At 37.5% G+C, this 21,136-nt stretch overlaps 1 protein-coding gene across 1 annotated transcript; it reads right to left on the reverse strand.

Annotated features, from left to right (window-relative positions):
* Positions 1 to 9,866: 9,866 nt before the first annotated feature.
* On the reverse strand, positions 9,867 to 12,865 carry LOC137745718 (probable auxin efflux carrier component 1b). Its single transcript, XM_068485717.1, has 6 exons — positions 11,409 to 12,865; positions 10,922 to 11,198; positions 10,752 to 10,837; positions 10,496 to 10,653; positions 10,347 to 10,423; positions 9,867 to 10,233 (listed from the first exon to the last, which is right to left on the reverse strand). Exons 1-6 carry the CDS (start codon positions 12,541 to 12,543, stop codon positions 10,167 to 10,169), a joined length of 1,800 nt encoding a protein of 599 aa, XP_068341818.1. The 5' UTR covers positions 12,544 to 12,865; the 3' UTR covers positions 9,867 to 10,166.
* Between the last annotated feature and the right edge of the window lie 8,271 nt (positions 12,866 to 21,136).

Genomic DNA, 21,136 nt, shown 5'->3' on the forward strand with positions numbered 1-21,136 from the left:
AGGCATCTGGTATCATCTTTGGGGAAGAAGAAATAATTGAGTATTTCGAAAGGATTTGCTGGGAGTGCGCCCTCAGAGGTGAGAGAGAGTTGGGCATTTTCTTCAGGTTTGCCCTGCCATAAAAGACGAAGGTCGACATATATAGAGATAATATCAAGTGGTGGTACTGTTCTTTTACCCTTGTCGACAAATGTCTCTTTGATATCAGAACGACGCCTCTTCGATTTCTGAGCAGGCGCCCTTTCGATTTCTGAACGACGCCCCTTTTGCTTTCTGAACGACACGTAGTAGTGCGGATGCGGCTCCTTTTGACAAAGCTACACGCGTTTTCTGAAAAGCAGAGAAAGCGTCGCCGAACTTTGCGCTTGTCGGCTAAAGATGTGTAGTTGTGATGATGGCCTCCACATGTTGTCTGAAAAGAAGAAATCTTTTGACAAAGTTGAACGCGCCTTCAGAAAAGCCGAGAAAGTGTCGCCTAAATTACGCCGGAAATTCCGGCTTCTTGAATCGGTGGACGCGTCGCCTTGGCTTTTATAGAGCTATCGATCACCACAACAAACACACTCTGAAGAATTCCCATTCTTGAAAATCGACTCTGGCCCTTTGAGAATTAACTCCATCCGCCGCTCTCTTTGAACACTTTTGAAAAATGGCAAACCCATCGAACCTTAGCTTGGAATTGAGCCTTAGCAGTGATACGGGCGCGCCGCGTCAAGGTAACGTATGGCGCCCTTCTTTTTTATCTTCTAACGGTCCTCTCACAGGTGAAGACTCCGTGATGCAGGACGCCACAACAGCTACAATAGTAGCTAGGAACCTCCTCACTCCAAAAGATAGTAGGCTGTTGTCAGGACGGTCCGATGAGTTGGCCGTTCAAGAGTCCCTCGCACTTAGTGTTCAGTGTGCGAGTTCTGTGTCCAACATGGGCCAACGCCTGCTTGCCCGCTCCCGTCAGGTGGAATCATTGATGGCAGAGGTGGAGAGTCTTAAGCAAGAGATCCAGCAGCTTAAGTACGAGAATAGAAGTTTGCATGTGCTTGCAAATAACTATTCGTCGGGCATGAAGAGAAAGCTTGATGAGCTGCAAGAATCTGAGGGTCGAATTCACAGTGACCGTCAAAGGCTTGCGGCTTGTCTTCAGAGGCACCTTTTTCCTGGGTCATCCAGCGCTTGGCCAAGTATTGAGGCCTGGAATGCTCTAGCTCCGATGGCTTCCGCTCCGATGCCTCCTGCTTCTGCGCCTTCCGCTCCTATGCCTTCCGCTTCTATTCCTTCTGCTTCGACGCCTCGTAGCGGGGCTTCACGTAAACATCCTCTGTGAAGGCTCCATCTTTCTCCATGTTTAGTATCTTCTTCTTTTTTTTTTTTTTTTTTTTTTTTTTTTACATAAATAAAATCAAACGGCATGGAATTTATCTTTGAATGGGCGGTGATACTTGAAATGATCCGGTAATAGTTTAAATTCCAGATTGGGTGACTGAATCATTAACCACATGTTAGTATAAAAGAAAATTGAAATTCGGGGAGGCGGCTTACCTGTGTGCTCCAAAATGAACTCCAGAATAAACACCCCTTCGAAAGTTATGACTTGTCCCGTGTCATAAAATCCAACTTCCTTGGGAATTGTGGTTTCAAATATGTCCTCTTTGATGCCTTCTACATCTTCTCCAGCCACTACCTTCTCTTGAATCATTCTTCTTGGTGTACAAAGTCCTTTGAAGAATTCAACACCATCTAAAACTTGCTGTGTTGCACCAAGAATTTGAATAGCATTTTGCACCTTTGGGAAGGCTTCCACGATGTCCTTTTTACTCTCTTCTTGGTTGTGAATCAAAAACCTGCTAGGAAAAGGGACATTGGGTGGAATAACATCAGAATAACATGGAATTGGGACGTCCTTACTGGTGGTGGGTGGTTTAGAGGGCTTAGGGGGCTGCGGCAAGGGTTGTTCTACCCTTGCCGTGTGCATGTCTTCTTCCTCCTCCTCAATTAGCAGCTCTTCATCCACTTCTAGGCTATGTTTGGACATTTTTAGGTCAGCTCCAACCTCCATAGCACTTCCCAAAGTGATAGCATTATGGATTTCAAAATCTTCCTTCGAGTTTTCAATAGTTGAGTTGGAGAGTTCACTTTGCTCTTGAATTTGTTTCATGAACTCCATAATCTGCCCAAATTGCTCGTCCAATTTACCCAACTTCTTGTCTTGATTTTGTTCGTCCTGCGTCAAAGAGGTTAGTAATTGAAAATTTTTATCATTATCCATGGACATACTTGAACTTGATTGGAATTGTTGTGGGGGAGGTTGTGGTGGCTGCATAGGTGTTGTATTGAACTCCTCATATGGTTGCCAATATGCTTCTTGTTGAGCCTCCTTGGCTTGATTTTGTGACCCCTGCGCCAAAGAATTTATTTCATTAAGAATTTGATTATAATCTATTGGCGAACTTGAATTTAATTGAGCATATTGCATATGAAGTTGTGGTGGCTGCATAGGTCTTGAATAGAACTCCTCATATGGTTGCCAATATGCTTCACGTTGAACTTGTTGATCTTCCCACCATATAGAGTTTGAATGATCCCTCCAATCTCTTTGTGGACATTGATTGGCTTGAAATCCTTGCCTATATGAAGCACCAAATGTAGGGACACTCTGCATTGTGGTCCTTTCGGCATACGGCGACAATTTAGAAGTAAGATTTGCCAATTGAGCTTGAATGCTAGCAAAATCCATATCTTACTTCTCTAGTACCTAAAATCAAAGAAAGAGAACTAAATCAAATATCAAAAGTAACAACAAACAAAGAAAACAACACTAAGTTAGAAACTAAAACGAAAACAACTAAACCAAAAAAAAGAAAAGAACCAAGGGATTAGCAAAGTTGCTAATCCCCGGCAACGGCACCAAAATTTGATGCGAGATTTATACGCGCACAAATTAAACCCTCTTTTTATCAATTTGTAGTATAGGTGCAAGTAGGGATCGTTCTGGACCGGGGATTAGGAGGGATTGCTAATCACTTGGATTTGACTCAAAAACTTAAAAACACAGTTTAAAACACTAAACTAGACTCAAAGAATACAAAATTAAAGTTTAAAACACTAAGACAAACCAAAAACTCAAAATGCTTTAAAAACACAAACTAAATTGAATTCTAACTAAAATGAACATTAAAGCAAAAGGGGGATTGAGGTTTTACGAAATTTGAAATAACGAAACAAGTTAATAAACTAGACAGAATGTAAATATGAAATTGATGAAATGGAATGAATGGATGATAGAATAGCTAAGGGGGTCATCTCCACATATGTTACACTTGCATAATAAAAAGATTTCCAGTTGATCTTTCGATAAATTATGAAACTCATCACCCCGGGTTAATTAGGTCCGCTTAAATTAACCGTCAAGTTTTCCTTAAGTTAATGAATTGGATGGGTTAGCGCAACGCAATTCACAACATTCTCCAAAAGTCCTTTACGTGAACAGCACAATAAAGATACAATCAAAGATCATTAAGCATTATGAAAACTATAAGTGTTGACGAGGCATTCGTTACTATGATGAACATGAAACTCGTGCCAAGAATTGATTTAACGCAATTGTTTATAAGCAACCTCCACTACTTGTGAATATAAGTTCATAACTATTAGGTGAAACTCACTTATATTCTAGCGTCATATTCATGCATGAAAATTAAGCGTGCACTCTCAATAAACATATGATAGGAGCATATTTATGCGACTTAAATGGCTTGTTCTCGTACATTTACGTTATGTTTCTTTAGTTATTTTAGTACTTTAAGCTATTTTCGTGTGTTTGTAGGTCCAAAGGGCTAAAGGAGCAAAAAGATGCATTTTGGAGACTTTTGGAGCACTTTTGGGCTAAGGACGGATAGCTTATGCTTGAAGCCAAAGTGTTGGACGAAATTGAAGACCTAATTGGAGCCAAAGTGTTGGAACCTTGTTCTCTTTAGTTTTAGGACATTTAAACCTTTCCTAATCCCAATCATGCCATGCATAACACACATCCATTCTAACACATTGTCATTGCACATGCATTTCCTTCATTAGTTAACCCACATGCACTTATCACTTATCATCACCACATATCATATCACTTAATCACTTATCACTTATCATCACCACTTAACCACTTATCATATCATAACCACATATCATATCACTTATCACTTATCACTTAACATAACATCCACCTACTTCACCTACAACATCCACTTCACCTACAACATCCACCTACTTCACCTACAACATCCACCCACTTCACCTACAACATCCACCCACTTCACCTACATCCACCCACTTCACCTACAACATCCACCTACTTCACCTACAACATCCACCTACTTCACCTACAACATCCACTTCACCTACAACATCCACCTACTTCACATACAACATCCACCTACTTCACCTACAAATGACATAGCCATATGTTCCCTCCACTACTCCTATAAATACCCTTGCATTCATTCATTCATGGACATCTCATTTCATACACAACACACCATTTTTCCATTTCCCTTGTAATCCAAACACCATTTTTCCATTTCCCTATTAATCCAAACACCACTCCTCATCCATTTCCATAATCCCCCAAACCTCACCTTAGACCTTGTGCTACAACAACGAGGAAGATAAGAAGGCCTAAACGTTCATACAATTCAAGTGTGAGTTGTTGGAATGTTTAGGTGTTTCTTTGATTTCAAAGTTTAAATTCAATTCTCTTTGTTTGTACGTATGAGGAATGGAAGAGAAGAGTGCCTAAACGTTCATACAATTCAAGTTTGAGTTGTTGGAATGTTTAGGTATTTCTTTGATTTCAAAGTTATAATAAACTAAACCCCATTTAGCTAGGGGGTGATTCGAAATATATGTTTATGCTTGCATTTTGATTTGATTACTTCTAATTGCGTTTCATAAGTTGTGGATTCAATTTGTTTAACCGTTTGATTGATAACTTATTTATGTATGTTTATTGAGAGTGCACGCTTAATTTTCATGCATGAATATGACGCTAGAATATAAGTGAGTTTCACCTAATCGTTATGAACTTATATTCACAAGTAGTGGAGGTTGCTTATAAACAATCGCGTTAAATGAATTCTTGGCACGAGTTTCATGCTCATCATAGTAACGAATGCCTCGTCAACACTTATAGTTTTCATAATGCTTAATGATCTTTGATTGTATCTTTATTGTGCTGTTCACGTAAAGGACTTTTGGAGAATGTAGTGAATTGCGTTGCGCTAACCCATCCAATTCATTAACTTAAGGAAAACTTGACGGTTAATTTAAGCGGACCTAATTAACTTGGGGTGATGAGAATTCATAATTTATCGAAAGATCAACTGGAAATCTTTTTATTATGCAAGTGTAACATATGTGGAGATGACCCCCTTAGCTAGCATTCATCCATTCTATTTCATCAATTTCATATTTACATTCTGTTTTAATTTGTTCATTTAATTTAATTTCGTATAAACTTAAATCCCCCTTTACTTTAATGTCAATTTAGTTAGAAATCATTTTAGTTTGTGTTTTTAAAAGCATTTTGAGTCTTTGGTTTGTCTTAGTGTTTTAAAGTTTAGTTTTACATTCTTTGAGTCTAGTTTAGTGTTTTATATTGTGTTTTTACGTTTTTGAGTCAGTTTCCAAGAGATTTGCAATCCCTCCTAATCCCCGGTCCAGAACGATCCCTACTTATACTTATACTACAATTGTCAAAAAGAGGGTTTAATTTGTGCGCGTATAAATCTCGCATCAACATACATAAATAGGTTATCAATAAAACAGTTAAACAAATTGAATTCACAACTTATGAAATGCAATTAGAAGTAATCAAATCAAAATGCAAGCATAAACATATATTTCGAATCACCCCCTAGCTAAGGGGGGGTTTAGTTCCTCATACAAAACAAAGAGAATTAAAATTAAACATTGAAATCAAAGAAACACCTAAACATTCCAACAACTCAAACTTGAATTGTATGAACGTTTAGGCCCTCTTCTCTTCCTCTTTATTGTAGCATAAGGTCTAAGGATAGTTGGTTTGGGGGAATGGAAGTGTGGAATGGAGTGAGGAGTGATGGAAATGGAAAGATGGTTTTTGGATTATAAGGGAAGGGGGACTCACGGCTAGGGAAGGGAAGTGTTTGTGGTGTGTTGTGTATGAAAATGAGATGTCTATGAATGAATGAATGCAAGGGTATTTATAGGAGTAGTGGAGGGAACATATGGCTATGTCATTTGTAGGTGAAGTAGGTGGATGTTGTAGGTGAAGTAGGTGGATGTTGTAGGTGAAGTGGATGTTGTAGGTGAAGTAGGTGGATGTTGTAGGTGAAGTAGGTGGATGTTGTAGGTGAAGGTGAAGTAGGTGGATGTTGTAGGTGAAGTGGATGTTGTAGGTGAAGTAGGTGGATGTTGTAGGTGAAGTAGGTGGATGATATGTTAAGTGATAAGTGATAAGTGATATGATATGTGGTTATGATATGATAAGTGGTTAAGTGGCGATGATAAGTGATAAGTGATTAAGTGATATGATATGTGGTGATGATAAGTGATAAGTGCATGTGGGTTAACTAATGAAGGAAATGCATGTGCAATGACAATGTGTTAGAATGGATGTGTGTTATGCATGGCATGATTGGGATTAGGAAAGGTTTAAATGTCCTAAAACTAAAGAGAACAAGGTTCCAACACTTTGGCTCCAATTAGGTCTTCAATTTCGTCCAACACTTTGGCTTCAAGCATAAGCTATCCGTCCTTAGCCCAAAAGTGCTCCAAAAGTCTCCAAAATGCATCTTTTTGCTCCTTTAGCCCTTTGGACCTACAAACACACGAAAATAGCTTAAAGTACTAAAATAACTAAAGAAACATAACGTAAATGTACGAGAACAAGCCATTTAAGTCGCATAAATATGCTCCTATCAAGCATCCATCCATTCTATTCTATCACACATTCACATTTACATTTTGCTTTAATTTACAATCTGTGCAATTTAATTTAATTTCCGTCAAATCTAATTCCCCCTTTACTTTAATGTCCAATTTAGTTAGAAAGTGTTTTAGTTTGTGTTTATAAGTGTTGTGATTCAATTTATTACATAAATTCCTCCAAATTCACCAAAGTGCTCAAAACTGCCCAGAAAGTGATTTTAATGCAGTTTTGAGTGTTTTGGGTGATATTTGAGTCTTTTGGTTTGTTTTAATGTTTTAAGTGTTTAGTTTTACATTCTTTGAGTTAGTTTAGTGTTTTATATTGTGTTTTTACGTTCTTGAGTCAAGATATTACTTAATTTCGTCCAAATTTGTGTTTGTGCTCAAATCTGCCCAGAAAGTGGTTTTTAGGCAGATTTGAGTGTGTTTGTGTTGTTTTGAGTCTTTTGGTTTGTCTTAGTTTTTTAAAAGTTTAGTTTTGCATTCTTTGAGTCTAGTATAGTGCTTCATATTGTTATTTTACGTTTTTGAGTCAAATCCAAGTGATTAACAATCCCTCCTAATCCCCGGTCCAGAACGATCCCTACTTACATACTTACTACAATTGACAAAAAGAGGGTTTAATTTGTGCGCGTATAAATCACGCATCACAATGGTCCCTCGACTTTAACTCAATTGGAGTAATGGTCCTTCAACTAAAAGTTCATGACCATTAGTCCCTTAATTCATCAAAACGTCCAGCTATGATCCTTTTCGTCAACTCTGTTAGAACTTTCGTTAAAATGAATCGTGCAAATGGTTTTTTGCTTTTTTTTGTTTTTTTTTGTTGTTTTTTTTAACATGACTTATTTTGACGGAAATCTAATGGAGTTGACGAAAAGGACCCTATAGCTGCACGTTTTAATGAGTCAAGGGACCAATGATCATGAATTTTTAGTTGATGGACCATTGCTCTAATTGAGTTAAATTTAAAGGACTATTGCTACAATTCTCTCTTAAGAAAATACAAGTAATAATGCGCATACCAAAAATGTGGTATGGAAATCATTTTCGATTAGTATACCCTTTTTTTTTTCTTTGGTAAATTAGATATAACCTTCAAGACAAGTCCCTTTTAAACAATCGATATTATTTACATAATAAAAAAGTAGGCTAAACCTCATTGATTCTCTCTCTCCCTAGTGGCTACACATCTAAAAGCGGAATTAAAGACAAAATAAATTGATTTTTTTTATCTGTTTAGAATATTATAGTATCAGCTGAAATTTTATTGGCCAATGCAAATTGCAATTGCTATTGCTAGTAAAAGGTTGAACTTGGATTTCGTCTAATATCTTTGTGATAGGCTGTTGATGCATATTAAGTTTGAAATTCTCAATTTTCTAAATTATTATACTTTTTATTTTTTAAATTATTGTAATCGTTTTAAATTCTCTTATGTTTTTTAATAATAATATTAAAAAAAATGTTTCAACTTGGTGGGAAAGAAACTAATCTTTTGTAACCAAGAAAAAGAAAAAAGAAAGAAAGAAACCAATTCTCTGAGTCTCAGTCTCTATGAGCGGTCCTTGTTCCCCAGTCCAAAGACCAAAAGCAGAGAGATTTACAAGCGCTGCCAAACACATCCTGAATGGGAGACTTACAGAGAATAAACCAACCGACATGCATGCTTTATCGTCCATACCCCCGTCCCATCCCATCCATTGAGATTTGAGATTATACATATATTAGACAGGCATAGAGGCTTCTATATGCGTTTTACCGTCACGTGATGTTTTAATCTACTAAATCAATGATGTATTGTATTGAAAAAAAATTACACATGTTATTACTTTAGTAGCTTAGAAAGCTTTGAGCCTTTGCCCTCAAGGACTTGAGTAGTTATTCGTAAGTTTTGAAATAAAGATACAATTTTATGAGTTAAATTTCTTAATTAACATTATTTTAATGCAATGAGATATTATAATGACTCAAAAAGAAAGTGTAGGAAATTACTCCTTAGGTCACAGAAATTGTTAAAACATTAATAATAGTATAAAGAACGAGGAAAAAACAGAGATTTATGAGTTTGTGTACGCAAGTGAAATGAATGGGAAGCCAAATGACAGCTCACAAAGCTGGTAAAAAGCATTAATAAAAGTGCTTGTTTATTTTTTCAGCTGTGGAAGGCTGTAAATACGGAAAGGGATATTCTTTAGATTCCTTTCACCTAATTATACTTATCAAATAATCTGAATTTTTAAAATTTGATTCAACAACTAAAATTATTATAACTTTTAAAGCGGATTCCTGTTTGTAGCTATTGGATCAAATTTCAAGAATCATAATTATTTGATAAGCAGGATTAGGTAGAAGAAATCCGGAGATGATCTCTCTCCTGAAAATACAGACTGTCCACTGTTTGGTTGGTTCTTGTTCCACACAGAGAATAAAAGCAGGCATTGGCTTTAAAGGAAGCGGAAAGGAATTTTCATTCTTTTATAAAAATAGGGATTAGATGTTAAGTTCACGTTACATCGAACTTTAATGATTTAAATTGTTTATACTTTAAGTTACATCTCATAGACCATTCTTGTAAAATATTAGCCAAATCAAAATATTTAAGACATCTAATTGAATTCACAAATATTGACCAACACTTTATTCTCTAAAAATTATTAAAATTTCATCGTTATAATTAAATAGGCAAACAGTTTTAAATTGAATTGAATTTTTGTAAAAATAATTCACGAATCGAAACTTAACAAATAAACATTTTGGATCATTGAAGTTTAATGTGTAATAATAAGTGTTAAAACTAATTTTTTTTTTTTTTTAAATGAAAATCCCTTCCAATTGGGCTTTAAATATCTTTGCATAGAGAATCCAATTGAGTAAAATCCCCTATGACAAAAAGGTAAAAAATAGGGAAGAGGGAGGCTTCACTTCATCAAAAGAGGCACAAAAGAAAGAAAGGGTTCATATAAAAAGGCAAATTACAGCATAAGTAAGCTCTAAAAGCTCATTTCTCAACTTCTCCCTCCATATCTAAATTCTAAACCTTGTGTGGAGAGAATTTGTCAATGTCTATATTTCCTCCACGTCTCTCCCTCTCTCTACCTTCATCTGAAAACCTATGCGGTTAGGAGAACAAAAAAGAAAAAAACACCCTAATGCCAAAAGGGTAATCCTCCTACATTATGTTTGCTCGACATGATAAAGAGATCTCTGTTTCAAAGCCCTAGCAAGATGTAGTAAACCAATGTGATCGGAAGAGCGATTAGCATTCCAAAGATAACCCTGCAGAACAGGAACAAAAGGACTCATCAGATGAATTCCGATAGAATGCTACTAGTCTAATAAGAGACGTGACGTTTAATCAAATTCAAGATGAAGATTGTTGGTGATCGAACCCGGTGCTTAGTATGTTTGGATGAACATTGTATTCCTTAGCAAAGACAAACGGAACAATCCCTTGTGGAAGAGCTGCCTGAAAAATCAAACACAATACAAGAATAAATTCCCCGTACAATTTGTTACTGCATTGCTAAAACTCCCGCACCTGTACAATGGCAATGTGCAACAGAACACCTCGCAGTCCAACGGCAATTGAGGCCGCTGCCATGATAGCCGGCCCTGTAAGGAATCGAACTGCCATGGCGAAGGAAGCAATTGTATTTCCGCAAGCAATCATCCTTGGTTGTAAAGCCATGAACAAGCCTGCAATCCCATTACAAATAAAATGATCATTAACGATATATACTTCAGACTGTAGTTGTGTATGACATTTAGCACAAAGGACTACAAGTTAAACATACCAAGACTAAACATGGCCATTCCAAGACCTGCATCAGACAGAATGGCAATCGAGCGGGCTACAATCGCAGGCATAACAATGTGCCACCTGGAAAATCACAACACAGATTATAGCTTGGAATTATGATTTTAAAGGTCCCCTTGATGTATTGTACAAGTCAGTAATGCTTACTTGTAGGAGACCAAAGACCAGGTGAGGCCAATGAGGCTTGAGTAAGTGTTTGGGTTCCTAATTAGTTTTCGCCACACCATAATTAGTATAAGTCGGGTCATAACGCTAGCAGGCGGCATGGCTGCGGTCTTTGATTCACCACCATTAGCTGTCTTGGGGTGGAGTTCAGTGGTGGAGCTCGAACCCAACTTGGAAAGCACCGGACCTTCCCGATCAGCCTCGTTTGAAGCCGGCCTGTTGTCAAAGCTGAACTCATTTCGGCCAAACTCATCATAATCTATTCAAAAGCAGTTGTTGTGGATCAAGATTCAACATGCCAAATGGTACCAATAAAAAGCAAGGGATTTTTGTTTTGGAAAGCAAGAGGACAAAACTGGGACATACAAAAAAGCAAAAACAAACCAAAACTTGAAACATTGATCCGGAGAAATACAATTACAGTTACAGGAATTAACAGAAACAGATATTTCAACTGCAAAAGCATTACCTTTGTAGTGGGGAGCAACCCCAACAAGTTCATTGCTATATTCTCCTCCTCTGAAAACATGAATGCCTCCTTCCGACACAGGCGAATTGTTTGAGCTCCAAACAAACATGTGAAGGTCATTGCCACCATCAGCCCCAATGGGTTTCTTCTTGGCCCCGGCAGCGGGTCCAGTCACCGGAGAGAAAATTCCGGCACTGGGAGGCGCCGGATACCCCGAACTCCCCCCATTTGCTCGTCCTCTGGCCCCCCCAACTCCTCCGGCCTCCTCATCAAACCCCACATTGCCGTAGTTCGATTGTCTCGGACTGGCATTGCTCATGTTGTTTTTCCCGTTCACCATGGAGTAAAAATCAGTGTGGTTAAAGCTGGAGCCTCTGGGAGTCGGGTTTCTCGAAGACTGAAGGCTATAAATCTCCGCATTGGTGAGATTAGAAGGCCTTGGGGTGAAGGACACGCCGGAGTTGGGTCCGTGGGATCTTCTGGAGTGGATTTCGGAGCGAGAGCTCGTCGATTTTCTGACAGTGACATGGAGCTTCCCGTCTTCTCCTACCTCGGCCTCTGTCTGCAACGGCTCTTTCCCGTCCAAGGATATAATGTCGGAATCGACCCTGAAGGAAATGATGGAGCCGGCGGTGTCCGGGAACTGTTCACCAATGAGGAGGCGGGCACCTCTATACTCGAAGAGGAAGAGCATGAGAGTGTACCAAATGATGCACTGGAGGACGACGATTTGGACCATGAGGCTGCCGGATGCGTCGCCGTACATGCCCTTCAGAAGTGGTATCCCCATGACCAGAGTGTTGGGCAGAGTGGAGAGGGAGAAGAGAGTGATGGACCATTCGAGAGAGCCTCTGGCGCTTGTTCTCGACCACACAGCCAGGACCGCCAGGACGATGACTTTCTGAAGGGTGTCAGCCGCTATGAACCTGTAGTTCATGGCGTAGGGGTTGTTGGTGGAGATGAAGTGGAAGGAGAGCAGAGGAACTGCGAACAGAGCGACGAACCGGTTGATGCCGGAGCATTGGTCGGGGCTGAAGATTTTCCACCATTTCACGGAGCCGTAGGCTAAGATCATGGCCACGTACAGCGGCACAACGGCGGTGACGACGTGGTACAGGTCTGTGAAACTGATCATGTTTGGTTAAAGGTGGCGAATTTCTCTGTTTTTGATGGGTTTTTGTGGGATTTGAGGACTACCCAGATGGGAAAATGGGGTTAGTATCAGAACCCAGTTGAGATTTTTCCGAAATCAGAAGGAAAATCAAGTTCTGTGGGTGACTTTCGAGTAAAATATCAACTCATTTTCGTGGAAAGAGTCAATGACAGAGATGAGTAAAGGGAAGAAATCACCGGAAAATCACCAGTGTTGATTCTCTCTCTAACTACAATCTACAGAGAGAGAGAGAGAGAGAGGGAGGGAGGGAGAGCTGCCGGTGGCATGTGGGGATACGGGAGAGAAGTACAGTGGGTTGGACAAGGATAATCTTCCCTTCTACTTTTGTGTTCTCATCTTGTTTTGTGTGATTACGATTAAGTCACGTAATATTTTATATTGTTTTTCTATAGAAATAATAAGACAAAAATAAATAGTAATATAAATTATTAAAATGACTTAACCATGATCACACAAACAAAAAAGCACGGAAAGACATTAAAAATGAAAAGACAGACAATCCTTGTCCAAAGTGGATTATATTTATGGCATTCTAATGGCAGACAAGGAAATAAAAGACCAGGGCTTTTGTGAAGCTTTTTAAGTCTTTTAGGGGATGGCAAAGCCAAAAACTTTCTTCACTTTTAGACACAGGGAAGGGACTTGGCAACAGGCATCTCTCCCTCTCTCTAGACAGAGAAAAGTAATCAGTTTTTGAGAGAGAAAAGACCAAACAACATCAAGGAGAAAAAGGTTGCAGATCAAGGAAAAAAGCTAAATGAAATAGAGAACTAAGATAAAGCTTCAAAAGTTTCTCTTCACTATTTCTTATTTTTATTCTGTTTCATGACCTTTTTTTTTTTGTCAATTAAAGTAAATTTCATTAAAAGAGAAAGCTATTACAAGATAAAAACAACTTCAAAAGAGAGTCTAAAAAGGCCAAGCAAAAGTCCAACTCCATAAAAGAAAATTACCATGAAATGGACCTAAAGTGAGCATCCCATAGCAAACAAACTAAAAAACCTAGACATGAAAATGTAAAGCAGACACCTCCACCAAAACAGCCGCACCACCACCTCAAATCCATAGCCACCACCCAGAAGAAGGGCCAAAGAACAAAAAGGATGAATAGAAAATGGGGGTAGGCAAGCTACCCCGCTGAGAGCGCTCCCATAATTCTACAAATTAGTGCAAAATGCACTTTAAATGCTACGAACCACTAAAGTGCGCCTCTGGAAGAGGTCGAAATCTAAGTGCATAAAAAAGAAAATCTAAATCACCAGCCATGGTGGTTTGGAGAAGGGAAAAACTGGAGGGAGTCGGATGAAAAGGTGAGAAACAAGGAGAAATGTGGGGATAAGGAGGAAGAAAGGGGAAGAGGGAGGAGGGCAAGGAGGGTGAGCATTGGGCTGCCGCCGACCTCATTTTAAAGAAAATAAGGGTTTTGAAGTACATGCATTAAAACTTTATATCTATTTACTCATTGAGCTTATCTCTGATGTGATAAATAATAGCACTCAAATTAAACCCTCTTATTGACAATTGTAGTAAAGATGTAAGTAGGGACCGTTCTAGGCCCGTGATTAAGAGGGATTCCTAATCTAATAAAAACTGACTCAAGAATACAAAACTAGGCTTAAAAACACTGAAATAAACTCAAAGACTCTTAACTAAACTTATATGACTCAAAACAAACCAAAAAGACTCAAAACAATCAAATAGACTCAAACTAGACTATAGGACTTACTTTGGACGAAAATTGAATTAGTTTTGACTCAAAGCACTTAAAAACACACAATAGGACATATTCTAGCTAATTTGACACAACAAAGTAAAGGGGATTGGGTTTTTGACAAATTTAGAGTAAAAACAAGTAACTTAAAGACTTAGACAAAGTTTGGATGAATTTGGGGAAAACTATGGGTGATAAGCTAGCTAGAGGATTGTTTTCCACACATGATACATTTGAATACAAATTGATTTCCAGTTGTTTTTTTCTTTTCAATAAACCATGAACCTCAACACCCCAGATTAACAGTGACATCACTAATTAACCCTCAGATTTTCCTTAAATCATTGAATTGGATGGACAACGCATCGGCAACCAAATTATTCTTCCCAAATCCTCTACATGAACTGCATAATAGAGATACAAGCAAAGATCATTAAGTTTTGTGAAAGCCTTAAGTATTGACAAGGCATTCGTAACTATGACATCATGATACTCATGCCAGGAATTTAACTTAACATGATTGTGACAAAGCAACCTTTACTACTTGTGAATATAAGTTTGTAACGATTATGTGAAACTCCCTTATATTCTAGATTCAAATTCAAGCATGCAAACCAAGTAGGCCTCCTTAATCAACATACAAGAATAAGTTCTTAATCAAACGGTTAAGTAAATTACATTCACAATTTATGAAATCACAACTGGAATTAATCAATTCATATCGCAAATATAATCATGGTTTCAAAGTTTCCCCTAGCTAAAACAAGTTTAGCCTCTCATGTTCACAGCAAAACAAAGAAAACTTAAATAAAACATTGAAAACAAAAGATAGATTACACCTAAAAACGTTCCAACAATCCAACTTGAATGCAAAAACGTCCAAGGCTTCTTCTCCTCAACTTCTTCCTTGCTATGCTGCGACACAAAGGTTTTAGGGTGTGAAAGTGGTTTATGGTGTGTTAGGGTGAAGGATAGATGAATGGCGAAGAGGTATGGTGGAGGATAGAGTGCGGCAAAGTGTATGGTTGATGGTTGAATGGAAAGATGTGGCTATGAGTGGTGAGAGAGATGAATGATGACTGAAATCTGTTTATGAATGAATAAATGTGTGTATGGGTGCGGCAAAGTCTTAGGGAAGGTCAGTGAAACTTAGCTATTTTGTCCAAGAGCATTAAAGGTAAGAATCTCCCCAAAATAAGTAAGTAAGATAAGAAATTGAAGGGAATAGGAATGTGACATGCGGCAAGAAAAGGGAAGGAAAGATTAAAGCCAGAAAATAGGATAGAAAATGAATGTAGGGTGCGGCATTGACTAGGATTAAAAAGGAATGTGATCTTGGGACACAAAATAGGGAAGAAACAATCCCCTTGCACGGCAAAGACTTAGAATAAAATAGGAATGTGTTTTAAGGCTGAAATTAGGCAAGGATTTAGGCTACCTTGTGCAGCAAGGAATAAAGAAAGGGAAAGGGGTACGGCAAGGGCTAGAATGGTGCAAGGAACCTTTGATTTATGTCCTAGAATGCATAGGAAACCTTCAATGTTGCTGGAACATAGGGACATTTAGGATTAGGAAAGGTCAAACCAAAATAGGAAACCTTGGCTTAACTTTCCTACTTCAAGTAGGAAACCTTCTTTGATTAGGAATCCTAACATCTTTAAGTCTTCAATTTCGTCCATTCCTTTTGCTCCAAGCATATGCTATACATTCCAAGCCCAATTTTGCTCCAAAATGCACCTTATTGCTTCATAAGGCCTATGGACCTACAAACACACGAAAATAGCTCAAAATACTAAAATAACTATGAACTAACAACATAAATGTAAGAAAACAAGCTAACTAAGTCGTCTAAATATGCTCCTATCAATCTCATGCTTTTTTGTAGACTCTTTGATTTTGTGGTTTGTACGTGTTGTACATTATGAGTTTAGACCAATGCTACGTGATGTGACAAAAGATAGCACTCAAATTAAACCCTCCTACTGACAATTGTAGTAAAGATGTAAGTAAGGATCGTTCTAGGCCAGGGATTAGGAGGGATTGCTAATCTACTTAAAACTGACTTAAAAACACTAAACTAGGCTTAAAAACACTTAACTAGACTTAAAGAACTCAAAACAACTAAAAAGACTCAAAACAACATAAAGAAATCAAATAGACTCAAACTAGACACTAGGACTTACTTTGGATGAAAATTGAATTGGTTTTGACTCAAAGCACTTAAAAACACAAATTAGGACATATTCTAACTAATTTGACACAACAAAGTAAGGGGGATTGGGTTTTTGACGAATTTAAAGTCTAAACAAATAGATTTGATTAACAAACTAAAGGAATACGAATTTGGTGAATTAATGGGTGATACGCTAGCTAGAGGGTCCTTCTCCACACATGACACACTTGCATACAAATTGATTTCCAGTTGCTTTTTCAATAAACCATGAATCTCAATGCCCCAGATTAACCGTGACATCACTAATTAACCCTCAGATTTTCCTTAAGTCATTGAATTGGATAGACAACGTATCGGCAACCAAATTATTCTTCCCAAGTTCCCTACATGAACTGCATAATAGAGACACAAGCAAAGATCATTAAGCTTTGTGAAAATCATAAGCATTGACAAGGCATTCGTAACTATGACATCATGATACTCATGCCAGGAATTTCACTTAACACGATTGTGAACAGCAACCTTCACTACTTGTGAATATAAGTTTGTAACAATTATGTGAAACTCCCTTATATTCTAGCATCAAATTCATGCATGCAAACTAAGTAGGCCTCCTTAATCAACATACAAGAATAAGTTCTTAATCAAACAGTTAAGTAAATTGCATTCACAATTTATGAAATCACAACTGGAATTAATCAATTCATATCGCAAATATAATCATGGTTTCAAAGTCTCCTCTAGCTAAAACAAGTTTACCCTCTCATGTTCACAGCAAAACAAAAAGAATTTAAATTAAACATTGAAAACAAAAGATAGATTACGCCTAAAATGTTCCAACAATCCAACGTGAATGGCAAAAACGTCCAAGGCTACTCCTCCTCTCTCTCTTCCTTGCTAGGCTACGACACAAGGGTGTGGAATGGCTGAATTTGGGTTATGGTGTATTATGGTCAAGGATGGATGATTGGTAGGGTGCGGAATTGTGTATGAAGGATGATGGTTAAATGGTTAGTGCGGCTGTGTGTGTGGAAAGAATGGATGATTGGCTCAATGGTTCAATGATTCTTTTCTTGTGCGGCAGAATGTGAATATTTTAGGGAAAGGATCATGGCTTTAATTAAATGTTTAAGGAAAGATTTAGACCCTAAATCCTTAACGAAAAAGGGTAATTAAAGTCAGAATCCTAGGGGAAAAAGGGAAGAAGGGTGTGGCAAGGACAGAAAATAGGAAATAGGAAATAGGAAAGGGAAAGGTGCTGCCTTGCACGGCAAGGAAAGGGAAAGGGAAAATTGGTGTGGCAAGGACTCTTTGACTGGGATTAAAGCTTCTAGAACTTATATTTAAGTGTCCTAAATTGATTAGGAACCCCTTTGATAGTTGGAATATAAGTAGGAAAAGATTAGGATTGACTAAGTCAAAATAAGGAAGTTCGACTCATGTTTCCTTCTTTGTGGCTGATTATTTTTCTTCCAAATCTTGAATTAATTTCTTCCATCTCTGTAGCAGATTCCTAGCCTCCTTTGGTCTTCAATTTTGTCCATCCACCTTGCTCCAAGCATGTGCTAACCATTCCAAACCCAAAACTGCTACAAAATGCTCCAAATTGCACTTGCTTGCCACTTTAGCCAGTTGGACCTACAAACACACGAAATTTGCTTAAAATACTAAAATAACTAGGAACTAACAACATAAATGCAAGAAAATAAGCTAACTAAGTTGCATAAATATGCTCCTATCAAATTCCCCCACACTTAGGTTTTGCTAGTCCTCGAGCAAAACAAAACAAACAAAACACAATCTAGACCTTCCAACATTTGTCTCAAGGATTTCCAATGAACATGACATATTAAAAATCACTACTCCCACATATTTTAGTTCTCTTTACACTTGAGCAAACACTTAACCATAGTTACCACTTACTAGCTCACATTTAATCAATTAAAACAACATTTTGAATGTAGTAACATGCCTTAGAGAATTCACTCAATTCTTCACTGGATATACTCTCTATTTTCACATAGATTTTCTGACTACACTCCCTATACTAAGTATATGTGAGAAGATTGATGTAAACATGTAGACTAACACTCACATATGTTAAAACAAAGAAAGCATTTTTTGGAATTATTAATATGACATGTATATGATCTCATGAACGGAATGCTACTACTTAGAAGCAAGAACCAGAGATTCCATATGCTCATACCAATTTCAAACTCCACATATTGAAACACATAACAATCAAGATAGAAGTCTAAGGGTTGTAACGGGGCTAAGGTATTGGCTAATAAAGAAAGGTAAGGATAAACAAGGGTTCTTAAAGCAATAGTAAGCAAAGTAATGAAATTGACACTTAGAATTCACTTTTGATGGCAGAACTAACTTAAACACAAGGGGAAAGTTCATATAACACTTAGGGTCAAATTCAAACTTTTCAACCCTTTCTTCAACAACCAATACTTGTGAGTTCATTCTCACTTATTTCTTAACTCTTTTTCTTCTTTTCTTTTCTTTTTCACGTTTTTCTTCTTCTTTTTATTTTTATTTTTATTTTTTATGAAATCAATGAAAATCCTTCCCCCACAATTGTTTTTCTGCATAATGTAAGTCAAAAGGAATTCCCTCTAAGTCATGCTTCACTATTCTTTAAGAACAAGGGTATGGATAGTCCTATTCTAGGCTAAGTAAGGATAATGTGGCTAACAAAGAAAATAGGCTAAATAAGGCTCAAAAAGGTTAAACTTACAGTACATATGCAAAGGGTAAGGCTTTTTGGCTCTGGTTTACTAAACAACTTCATCTTATTGTATGTTATGCACTCAATATCATGCTTTGAATGAAATAAGCATGAGTTCTAGTATTTGGAACTATAATGATGAAAATGCATTCTAAGTAGCAACCAAGCAAAGAAACAATGAGATCATGCAACGACTTTAGAAAACAATAATCCACAGATTTATAACTCTCCAAACAAAGTTTAGGCTCAAGTTTCTCAGGGTTATAACGTTTGTTTGAGTTCCTTCCTTCAAGCATGTTACAAAAACTGATTTTTTTTCTTTGTGATTACATGTGAATTCGTAAACAACAACTACAACTAAGCATAAACTAAATAGAAAATCAAACTTCCATCCATGTTTGTAACTTTCTTTAATAGTCATGCAATTAAAAACCAAATCCTCATCATTGTGGTGGAAGGTACCCTAAGACACAAACAAACACACAAAAACAACTCTAAAACAACTATTTTTGGGTTTTTCAGAACTGTTTTTCAATTTTTTTTTTTTTAAATTTTCATATTTTATGGTCAATACACATTAAAACACTTCAAAACACACTAAAAACACTTAAAAACAGTGAGTAACAAATTAGAAGTGATAGGTGAATAAATCCCACGAAAATAATGCAAAAACAGCTTGTTTACCCCTCCCCCCCAACACTTAAACCAAACATTGTCCTCAATGTTTCAAACAAAAGACTCACACAAAAAACAATCAAACAACACAACTAACAAACATGACAAGTATGGCAAAGTAAAAGCAATAAAGAGTAGAGTTTAGGAACGCAAATCTGGTTGTGGATTGTTGGAGATTCCTAGGTCTTCTTTATTTAAATGCATGGGTTGCCTCCTAAGAAGAGCTTGCTTTAACGTCTTCTAGCCAGATGATACCTCCTTTTAAGCTTCATTAGAGCCTATGACATGGAGGGGTACATCCTCCACAACCTGCCCTTCGACATTCTCATAATATGGCTTCAAACGGTGCCCATTCACCTTGAATTCTTGGCCATTCCTTAAGCTTTGAATTTGGACTACACCATAAGGAAAAACATTAGTAATAACAAAAGGACCAATCCATTTAGAACTTAACTTACCGGGAAACAAACAAAGGCGGGAATTGAAAAGTAGGATTTTCTGCCCTATGGAGAATGTCTTGCTACATATCATCTTGTCATGGAATGCCTTTGTCTTTTCATTGCAAATGCGAGCATTCTCATAAGCCTTGTGCCTAATCTCTTCAAGTTCATTCAATTGAAGCTTCCTATGTTCAATGTTTTGACAACCCAATGCGCCTTGTGTTCTAATTCCACGGGAAGATGGCATGGTTTGCCATAGATAAGCCTAAATAGGGACATTCTAATAGGTGTTTTGTAGGCCGTATGATATGCCCACAGTGCATCCTCCAAACGCAAGTTCCAATCCTTTCTTGTTGGCCCAACGATCTTCTCCAAAATCTGCTTGATTTCTTTATTCGAAACCTCGGTTTGGCCACTTGTTGAAGGATGATAAGGTGTTGAAACCTTATGTGTGACATTATATTTCTTGAGTAGTGCCTCAATGGTGCGATACAAAAATGAGACCCTTCATCACTTATGATCACTCTAGGCATCGCAAATCTAGAGAAGATGTTAGTTTTGATTAAATCTGCAACCACTCTAAAATCATTAGTACGGGTGGCTTTTGCTTCCACCCATTTTGAGACATAATCAATCGCAAGCAAAATATAAGTGAATCCATATGAAGAAGGAAAATGACCCATGAAGTCAATGCCCCAAACATAAAAAATTTCAACATTGAAAATAGGGGTATGCGGCATTTGATCCTTTGCACCTATATTGCCCATTCTTTGACAACGATCACAAGTCATACAAAATGTTCTAGCATCCTTAAA

Source organism: Pyrus communis, chromosome 9 (genome assembly GCF_963583255.1).
Source record: "Pyrus communis chromosome 9, drPyrComm1.1, whole genome shotgun sequence".
Taxonomy (NCBI): Eukaryota; Viridiplantae; Streptophyta; class Magnoliopsida; order Rosales; family Rosaceae; genus Pyrus; species Pyrus communis.

Bases quoted from the DNA above. Each gene is read 5' to 3' on its own strand.
- LOC137745718 (XM_068485717.1), bottom strand. From the start codon at position 12,543: ATGATCAGTTTCACAGACCTGTACCACGTCGTCACCGCCGTTGTGCCG. The intron at 11,199-11,408 runs GTAATGCTTTTG...GCTTTTGAATAG, and splicing joins GGTTGCTCCCCACTACAAAG to ATTATGATGAGTTTGGCCGA. The intron at 10,234-10,346 runs GTTCGATCACCA...CCTGTTCTGCAG, and splicing joins CCAAACATACTAAGCACCGG to GGTTATCTTTGGAATGCTAA.